Below are 11,088 nucleotides of genomic sequence, written 5' to 3'. Positions count from 1 at the left end.
CTACATAGACAATTGGTTGGAAAGTTAGTGACCCCAGAGCGTATTTTATACAATTTGGCTTTAATTCAAAGTTTTGGACGAAATGTTCAGATTTTATAAGAATGATTACCCAATAAATTCTTCACCTCCCGTTGTAATGTTATCCAGTACCTGCCTATTAGAGCAGAGTTTCTAATTCCTAGTCATAAAAAATATAAAGAACTACCAAAACAATGCCAGAGTCAGAAAGTGGTTACTCGTATTTTTTTAATTTGTTTTTTTTACGTGTTTCGCACGAAATTTTGGGTCTTTTAGAAAGTTTACACAAGAAGTTGTTAAACATGCATACATGTACATACGAATCATATCTAGGACTGTAAAAATATATAACTCTATATAAATCGTCATGATTTTTCTAATTGTAAATTCTAGTTATAAAACTGTGAAGATGAGTTACAAATTTGTAAACCAAAGTTAAGAATGCGAATTGGATATATAGAAAAAAATACTTTTATTTTTATATTTCTTTAATAACAAAACAAGTTACTGGTAAAAACCATTATTTTGAATAAAAATAAAATTGTCACTCAAGTAGTTTTTACGAACGCAATTGCAGGATGACGAATTGCAGGATAGCTTTATTGCAAAAGAATTGCAGGATGAGAATTGCTGGATAGCTTGACACTAGTCTACTATATTTATAGTAACATCGTAAATTCTTTCTTACTATTAAAAATTCCAGAAATATCTATGAACACGGAGAAGTTCAGATCATGACACTTTTGATGTAAACGGCGTTCGATTGTTTAACTGAATAATTTGTCAGACAACAATTAATAACTATCTTTATGATTTCCAAGATAAAAAAAGACAAAAAGCAAAAATCGTAAAAATGGACATTAAGACTGTGACATTAAAGAGAAGTTACTCAAATAAGGATTCGAATGACGTTTTCATTTCACTTTTTGCAGACCTTGCCTTGCTGGTAATTTTTCCTATATCTCTTTTTTTCAAGACAATGTGCAAAACATAAAAAAAGTATTACTAAACCTTGATGATAATTGTTGCAAATTTTGCCGTGTAAAGGATTTTTGTTAAAGTAAACTGACGACGACGGACGAAGGATGCAAAGTGGTGAGAAAATATCATGTATCACTTGGCCTCTGGACCAGTTGAGCTTATAATGCAAAGTGACGTCAGAAAGAGATGAACAAGTGTAATCCCTTAAAAAATAGAACCATAATGTCAGTCGTCTCTGGGAAAAGTAGACAACCGAATTCAAAGAAAAATCGTAAATGTTTATACACATCCTTCGCGTACTTTTTATTTAAATTGAATGATCTATCACACTAAAACTTCTGCATTTTATATTAGTTTTAATGTGACCTTCCATAGAAATTAATTTAGATCATGTAAAAATAATTTCTATGGAATGCGATAATGGCATCTTAAATAAAAAAAAATATAAGGGATTACACTCTATATAATGTTCATCCTTTTCCTTTAAACAAATAAAATACAAATAATCGGTGAAGATGCATACAGAACCAAGGGGGCAACACAGACTCTTAGGAGCATCACATGACACCAGCAATTACCATAAAAGGACGTCAGATAAATATTTGACTATAACACAAGGTGAGCTGCAAGTATTTTATGTTTTAAAGCACCCGAGTGCAAACATGATGAAGCTTGTCTTTTTTCTAGTGAAATAGTCGATGCGTTTATTTTTCGCTCAGATGTTTCGTCACTCCATTCTTTTGACTTGTTAATAGTTATAATTACAGTGGTCACAATTATAATTACGACAGTCATACCAAATAGTATGTTCAATTTACATAGTTTATCTGAACATAGTTGTGAAAAAGTGATTACGGAAACACTTGCATAACAACAATTAATATACACGTATATTGATGTATTCTGAGGATGTATATTCCTGTACATAATAATAGTCAACAACCGTACAATACGAGGGCGTCGGATGGTCATGAAAAGGATACTGTACATAATAAACATATTCTTAAACACACGTCTAAAAAGTGTACAATAACACCAAAATAAAATTATTAGTACAACTGTATTAACTACGCCCTCGTAAGAAAGGTCGTTGACTGCTAATTAGAAGTGTTATATTTACATGTATACATATAAATATGCGTGCATATTGCTATTATGCAAGTGTTTCTAATCATTCACATAGCCCACTGTTATTTGTCCTCCTAGGGCCCATACTTTTGTGAAACATAAAAGAATCACAAAAGAAACATTTAAATTTAAAGCCTTTAAAGATTGACGTTTATTGTTTAAAACATCTTTTTCACTCATTTTTTTAAAACTTGATAAAAGATAAAAAAAACTCAGTTCTAACAATGAAATTATCCAAATCCTGTGCCAAATTAAACGCCTGTGTCCCAAACGATAACTTTCTCTGGAATTCCAGTTACTACAAATTTACGATGTTACTATAAATAGTAGGAGTAATAACTGACAGGAGTATGAATGAATGAATGCCTTGTGGGAATTTTGGTTTCCATATTTGTTCATTTGTAGGTGTTGCATTCATACAAATGGACGCGCCTCATTAATCACATTATTATTAAAGTCTACACATTTCTTTGATACAAATGTGCCGTTATTGACATGGTTTTATTAATAATTTCCCACACCAATCAATAAATTTAATCAATATGACGATGATAATATATCAAATGGGCGGTCCTTGCTCAGGCTTGGCTTTATCGCGATTGGATATCATCTAATCAATTCACCGGAAGTTGTAATGGTTGTTGATAATCCCATTCATAAATTTTACGATTAGTTTATGAATGAAATCTCAGTTACAACTTTAGAAGAGCAAGGAGAAAGTCATGAAAATGAATTTCATTAATAGCTATACATTTTTCAACAATCTGGAACAGCATTTATCCGAATCTACAGATAATATTTTATTAATTGATACGAGATCCTATTTATCCTACAACGAAGATCACATCATTGGTGCTTGCAATGTGTATTGTCCTCCTATCTTAAAAAGAAGAGTCAGAAACGGTGGAAAAATTCGTCTTGAATCGATGCTTGGTTGTGAAATACAAAACAAATTAAAAACTGGACAAATTGGACGAATTTACATGTATGACGACGGAACCTACTTACAGAACGGTGATGAGATGTCTGATATGTTTATTGTATGGACCTCCATGTGTAAACTAGTTAACAGCAAAAACTGTTTTATACTTCAAAGTAAGTGGTTTAATTAATTTCTTATCTTTTTACATCTTTTCCTCGAGAAAACTTCACTTATATTTTTATAAACGTTTTTACATGTAAATTTATATACGGTTTTGTTACGTGTATCTTTTTTTAATACTATTTCCTATAGATAAGAGTAGATGTAAATCAGTCTGCTTATCTCTGAGCATGTTTTATCTGGTTTTCTCTAAGATGTATGACCATTTATGTACCCTGCTTCTATACATATATTGTCCATTAGTTAAACATGTCGTAGTTGAACGCATAACATGTTACATGTATTAGCGTTTTTACAACTGTTATTCTATACTATGTATACAGAGCCTGTTGCAGGTTAAAATAATAATATTCTACTAGAGACATATTGCATCATATTTAGTTGATCTACAAACTTCAGATGAATTTACACCTGAATAAGTTGAAAACAGAATTATTCTTCTCCGCTTAGAAATGATAAATTAATTATGAATTATAAAAGTATTTTTTTCTGTTTTTCTACATATACTTTATAAAGACCTATAAATGTTCATGCATCAGTCAGCCTCAAATTATAAAAACAATTTTCGTAATCTTTTTACCTCACAAAGGACGTATTTATTTAACATATATTATCAAATTAATACATTACAGGAAGCAATCGCAATTCGGATAAACTTCGTAACATTTTTTTTTATCTAGGAGGCTTTTCATAATATTTAACATGTTAAAGTTTATATCCAGAACTTCACCTAGGATTTATTGTTGTACAGCATTGTACAACAAATTATAAAATGCAAATATCATTAATATCTAATTACACTTTGTATTCATTATTTATTTCCCTATTATTAATGCAATATAAACAAATTCCCACAGGGAAATCATCTGTTTCCTGCGGAAGCAACATAATCAGTTTCTACCCCGAATATGTTAATTAAATTGGCTGTCACCATTTAAATATTTTATTACCGGAAATAAGTTCAATAGTAATTTGATAAGAATGCCTTTCGACTTTGACACTTTGAATGACGGTTGTTCATCTGGCTTTTCTTGGACATTATCCTGTGTTCATCACAATAACGGCTACATTGATAAGCCGCAATTTCAACAATCGTGAATGGACAAAATGCGTGGGAAAAATCGTGTCGGTTAACACAATTTTCAAACATGTATTATAAAATTCAAACGACAGAATATGAAAAAAAGAGATGAATGAGAGTATTTGTTATCTGAAATAAGGAACATTTTATGTACAACATGACATTACAATATATATGATTGGTATAAGACATGTTATGCAATGATAACGAAAGCTAGACAGGAACATAAAATAAGTTATTTTAACCAAGCTATACATGTATCTGAATACAAATTATATATTTCGTTCAGCATTCAGATATTTGAATAAAAAATAATAACCTAATTGTTTCAGTGCAGACAGATTTGTTATTGTTACAATATACCTTGTAAATCATTATTCAGAAACGTGCAAAAATGATGGGATGGGAAAGGACATAAACTTCTGCATTTCGTCTGTAAAATGGCATAATAAGCCATAAATCAGAGCCATACATTTTACTTTTCTCAAAATATACGCTAAACTTGGTAAAGATATAACCATCATTTACATAGAATATACAAGTTTGAAGGATTAAGAAATGCTTTAAATTGCAGCTACGGGACGTTGAATACAACCAAAACACCAAGACTAAACATGACGGACGCTGACTATCGTTTATAAACTTTATCTTAAAAATTAAAACTTTTAACGTCGAAACTTTGGACGAAAATTTTCTGAATTTTAACTTTTTGGTTTTTAGATTTTCAGTAAAACAGCTTTGAGGTGCATGATCTCTTACAAATCCTTTTATAACTTAAGACAAATAATACAATCTTGTGTGTTTTGGAATTGTAACCCTAATTCTTATTATTCTCTAATACATTTTATACTTATAACGTGAAAACTTATCCTTAAAACCGTTTAAACGAATACGTAAAATGAACCAAACGGGCACGGGAATTTCCAGTTCAGGAGCAGGGTCATTTTCTTTTGTCGTATTTGTGTCGTCCTTGTACACAAAATTTTACATTTCCTTTTTTAAATAACTTTTCTGATAAATATAAAAATATACGGGAAATTAAAACTTGAAAATGTAAATATGATAGTCAAGTTTTTTGTGAGATTTCCCTAAATAGTAGGAGTAACCACAAACCAGATATTTTTAACTATGCATTACGCAAAAGCGAAAACTTTATAACCACAAATCAAGGACGTATAGTTTAGAGTAATATTGATCCTTGCACAGATACGCATACCGCAAAATAATTTAAAAAAAAACCCAAACAAACAATTAAGTATATGCAAATTCATTTAAACGAGACTATGGCTAAAGGTCGTTATTTGTCACGCTGTCATTTCGATTTCGTCTTTAAACATGCTAAAACAATATAAATATATAAAATGAAAATTCATAATTGTGTAAATCTTTTTTTTTTATTAAACTTATATTTAATACAGTTATAATTGAAATATACAAAAAGTGTATATCTCATTTCTTTAGTTTGTTTGTCTAGATATTTTATTTTGTCTGGTTCGAATAACGATGTGGATATGCTATAAAGAATTTAAGCAATGCAGTTTCACAATCGAAATACCAAACGGCGCTTGCGGTGATGGCCGTATCCCAAGTCAGGTTTTCTATATATTTTTCATTCAGTAATAAATCATATTTTTATAGGGAATGCAGTAATTTTCAATAGATTTTTTTTTTTTCAATAGTCGAAACCAGTTCTGTTGATAAAATACTTAAAACATTCTAAAAGCTTTTAAAACACATAATTGAATTTTAGAAAGCAAGACTAGTAAAAACCGTTAGAATCATCGTAAAGTATTTGTATGAAAAGATGCGGTACATATTATATACTATAGTAAATATTGAAAGACTTCATCTTGTTGGAAATGGTCCGGGTGTGAAATAAATTAAGTGTTAATAGTTTAAACTCTGAAAATTTATAAAACGAACGATTTCGCGTACTTCAGAAATTCATACCTTTTTCATAATACATTACATCTGTACTTCGATGATTTTCTATCGTCCAGAGGCTTGTTTGTGAGAACTAAAGCTATTTGGTGTATAGTCACTGTATTAATAAACCAAATAGAATAATTAAAATAATATTAATATTGAAATGATGGTTCAAATTTTGATTTATTTAATGGAAAACGGTATATATGAATCGTTGATTTTCGTATCTGAATCATGAACGAAAATCAGTTGAATATAATTTTGAAGAAACAAACGTTTTTAGTTTAAAACTAAGCTGCGGACTGACGTGTAACTGAATGTTTTATCTAAGCAGAGTATCATGTCTTAGATCTAAGTGACAAAGAGTGATGCATTTTATACTAATATTTGTTTGTGTCATTTGGTCAATTTAATTAATTATTAAATGTTTCCCACATTAAAATCAAGGAACTTTAGTTTTAAATAATGAATTTTAAATAAAAAGTTGAACCAGTTTACGGACAATTAATTTACATGACTTATATCTGACCACCACTCCTTCTTGACCACCATATGTAGACTTGACCACCATATGTAGAACGCTTAGTTATTATAAAAAACAAAGCCTTTTAAGTCCTGTATATAAGGCATTATAACAATGGATAATTTCATTAAAACCCGGAACAGTTACATGTTAATACCTTATAGAGACACCCACGCACAGAATTGCCTTAAAAAGACATTATGCATTGATTTTTCTGCTGCGCATCGATTGATAAAACTGTTCCAAGGACAAATTACTGCCGTTGAGTATTTTTTTGTTTGATGAGCGGTCGATACTTTGACAATCAAATAATTACATTTTGTAGGAAAAACCTATCCTTTGATGAACATGAATGAAAATGGCCGGAGTGTGGGAAAAAAAGATCGATGGACTATGATTTAATCGTAGCCAAGATCAATCAGTTGTGGTGCTGAATTCATTCATAACAAAATGACAGGAAATTAATTGACTCTGATCCAGATGCAACTAAGTCATAGTAATTCGCGGCGAACCGCTTATTTATGACAATCCCACATAATCAAGTTATACACGATTTTTATGTTTTGTTTACAAACAATCGTGATTAGAGGTTGTTTACCTACATGTATGTTGTTGATATTTTTATGACCGGGTGGCGGATATATATGTTATAAATTGAATATTTCCGTGAAATACTTGTCATTTCCGTAAATACAGGTGTGACCTAATATCTTACATTTTTTGATGAAATATTGGTCATTTCCGTAAATATAGGTATTAAATTCGGTGTAACATACGTCCCTTATGATGTCAAACGAAAAATCTTTGATTAAAAGTATCTAATCTTCTTTCCTATCAAAGAAAAACAAAATTTAATTTATAAAGAGAAATGTTGCGTTTTAAGATCTTTAAACCAGAGACGCACACACACACAAAGTATATTGTATAAACCTTCCTATATGTCTTGTTAAAAATGTGTGAAATGCGTCAACTTGCCATTGATTGGGAGTAAGTTAATCTAGACTAACTTATAATTAACAAATTGAATAAGTATGTAAGTAAGTAAATTTTATTTAGAGTCGGCATATATATACATAATAACAGACAATACATGAGCTCTGGTGAGCTCTTTGTCTACCATATAGTAGTCTCAGATCGAAAGAGCCAACTAACGAAAACTACGTTTAAATAGTTAGAAAACCTACATTTAAACTATGTTTTTGCCGTTTTAAAATGTATGCATATGTCTATATAGTTGCTTTAAATTTCAGGTAGTTTTAAAGAATTCCAAAAGACATATCCACATCTATGCCAGACCACCGACTATACACAGGTACATGATACAACGGTAGAGATGGACAAAGCCTGTAGACGAGCCTTGTACAGAACAGACTCCACACAGGTAACAGGAAGTTTATATCTTCTTCAACACAAACTTTCATTGACAACTAAATAGTAAACTTCAATTCACATGAGAATTTAAAATAATTTTCATCCAAATTTTAAAATCAAGATCGTTTTCATTAAAGTTGCTTATGATGAGGTGGGTGGGTCTATGATGTTTATAAAATAATGTCCTTCTTACTAAGAAACTTTGAAAACGTATGTCCTTATCAATTTATATTTTTACAAACAACAACAAAAAAAAAACTCCAACAAAATCACAAAAACTTTAAAAAAAAATATCTGCTTACATAAGGAAACAATAGTTTTACTTCAAAGGGGGTATGGTTTACTGTCTGTGTCAGATTTTTTTCTATAGTTTTTCAATGCTATCAATCAAATTATTATTTTTTCAAGATTTAAAACCTGGATTCAGTATATTTCTTGGTCATCTGCTTGACCACAATATGTTTTTCCATTAACATTGAGGATCAGAATATTAAAGGAAAAAAAAAATACACCCCTTTTTTTTGAAGTTTTATGTTCATTCCCTTAGCATTGAGAAACATGTAGTTGCTTTGTTTTGATATATTTAAAATTTTGCATTTTTCAGTCTGAGCCAATAATGCTAAAGGACTATTTATATATTGGAAACTCTGCTAATGCCTCATGTAAAGAAGAAATGATTAATCTAGGAATAACTGCCATTTTAAATGTCTCCAACACGTGCCAAAACCATTTCTGCAGTGACTTCCGTTACAAGACTATTGCTGTTGAAGATGATGGATCAACAGATTTAGCAAAGTGGTTTAGAGAGGCCATCCAATTTATTGGTAGGTATAATAGACATATATAAGAAAACCTCTAACTTTTTACAGTTTTGGGAGCCTTTTGTCATTAGTTGCTATACTTTTGTTTTTAAAATTAAAATTTATTTCTTAATTTGATCAACTAATAAGCTTACTCATGCTAGATAGCTATGGCTCTTTTTATTTTATAAATAGTGCTTAGGTAATATGAAATATCAGTTAAATTTTTAAGGAATTCAAAATTTTTTGGTGTTAAATAATGTTTAAACTCAATTTGTTTTACCTGCAAAGTGAAAGTTTGGGAAACCGAGTATAAAGAGTATGATTTAAAATAAAAATGAAGATGGAGGAATCTGATATCATTAATAACTGGAGATAAGATCATTGATTGTTGGAAGAATTTCCTCCAGTGGCAAATATTTCATGCATGTTCAGGATAACTAAAGATTAAATAACTACTGCATTAAATTGTGAAAAGCATTTGTTATTTATCATATGGTGCATAAATCATTTGTTATTTATCATATGGTGCATAAATCATTTTAATCGACAGGATCATTAACACATGAACTGAATATTGAATTTAATTTGTAAATATTTATTTTTTCAGACAATGAAAAATACCGTGGAGGAAAGACTATGGTTCACTGCCATGCTGGTATAAGTCGGTCCGCTACCATTTGTTTGGCATATATCATGTACAACGAAAAAATTGATCTAAATACAGCGTTTGAGTATGTGAAATCCAGGAAACATGAGATTTCACCAAATTTGAGTTTTATGCAGCAGTTGTTGACCTTTGAAAAAGAAGTTCTATGCAAAACACCGACCCCTGTATCACCGTGTCGATCATGTTCCGTTCCAGCTGGATTCTCCTTTTATAATTTTGGTAATCTGTCGTCTCCAGTGCTGGTATCACCCACAGTAGATTTCACCTGAACAATGGCGACTGTATTTCTATAAAACAACTGCCTAATCAAGTAAAGGTTGACCTGTGGAAGGTGTTGAGAGAATCCAATGGTTGTGTTCAAATTCAATATATGCAAGGACTTTGAAGAAAGTTTGAAAACTGTTATCAGATTTGACCAAAGATTGACCATCCACATGATCAATGGTGGCACCAGAATTTTTATTTTTATAAATCATTGTGATTGTATAGACAATGTACTATCAGGATCTATTTTATAGTGTTGACTTTTTTAAAATCAACTGTTGCTGAACTGTTATTATTGTAATAGACTTGAAATCTTATCTCACAGACACACAAAAAATGTAAATTTTATTTAAATCATAAAAATCCTTTCTAATCATTTTATTTCTTGCAAAAATTGTTGATATAGGAAATGTCAAAGCTTTATAATGAGGGAAAATTGTCAGTTTGTGGGCAGTTGATGTACAAAATTGTAGCAAAAAAAAGAAAGAAATAAACTTTAAAACTGTCAAGCCAGTTTAATAGGAAGAATTGGGAGCTTTGTAAAATGATATCATTAATTTGACCACCAATGAAATCGTTACTCTAGACAGATTTATATCTTATAAAAAGTGCTTGTTAAAATCTGTTGCATAATAGTTGTTTATTTATTGCACATTTTATATAACTCAAACCACAAACAAAAACATAATGAATTGTATCACAAGAGAGAACACTATTTATATGGAAAATTTTAAAGACTGAATGCAAGAGAGTTGGAACAAATTTGAGATGTTTAATTAAAATATGTGAATCTTTGAGTTGGCAAAACACGGTAGAGCCTAACTTGCACACTGGTACAACACTAGTGAAATTTTTTTAAGAATGTGCCACATAGTTGTACATCATCACTCCATTGATCATGTTGATATTTTGTTGTTACTATGAAATCCAATTGTTATACAGTTAACATGTGACTGTGAGTAACCTCATGTCTAGTCATTCCTTTTTTGTCATGTTTTAATAAAACTTATTGTTTAAAATATTTGTCTATTTGTCATTATCTATAACTGGTTCTTACTAACCAGAAAACAGATGGAAGATACCAAAGGAACATTCAAAATTCACAAGTTGAGAGAGAAACTGTCAGAGCAACAGTAAAACTTGAAAGACAACATAAAAAACCCTACACAATTAGGATGGAGGGAAGTAGACATAACCCTACTAGGGGCATCTGTCATGTTACCA

At 30.4% G+C, this 11,088-nt stretch overlaps 1 protein-coding gene across 3 annotated transcripts; it reads left to right on the top strand.

The window, feature by feature from the left end:
* The first annotated feature begins 2,748 nt into the window (after positions 1-2,748).
* On the top strand, positions 2,749-10,885 carry LOC134714623 (dual specificity protein phosphatase 1-A-like). 3 transcript variants are annotated; one of them, XM_063576016.1, is made up of 4 exons: positions 2,749-3,222; positions 8,010-8,140; positions 8,735-8,954; positions 9,541-10,885. In XM_063576016.1, exons 1-4 carry the CDS (start codon positions 2,850-2,852, stop codon positions 9,867-9,869), a joined length of 1,053 nt encoding a protein of 350 aa, XP_063432086.1. In that variant the 5' UTR covers positions 2,749-2,849; the 3' UTR covers positions 9,870-10,885. The 3 variants fall into 3 exon arrangements, with proteins under 3 accessions (XP_063432086.1, XP_063432087.1, XP_063432088.1); XM_063576017.1 differs by lacking the exon at positions 2,749-3,222 and adding an exon at positions 7,125-7,363; XM_063576018.1 differs by lacking the exon at positions 2,749-3,222 and adding an exon at positions 7,469-7,512.
* The last annotated feature ends 203 nt before the right edge of the window (positions 10,886-11,088 follow it).

Source organism: Mytilus trossulus, chromosome 4 (genome assembly GCF_036588685.1).
Source record: "Mytilus trossulus isolate FHL-02 chromosome 4, PNRI_Mtr1.1.1.hap1, whole genome shotgun sequence".
NCBI lineage: Eukaryota > Metazoa > Mollusca > Bivalvia > Mytilida > Mytilidae > Mytilus > Mytilus trossulus.
The sequence above is the reverse complement of the archived record's forward strand: the minus strand, read 5'-3'. Positions and strand labels throughout refer to the sequence as shown.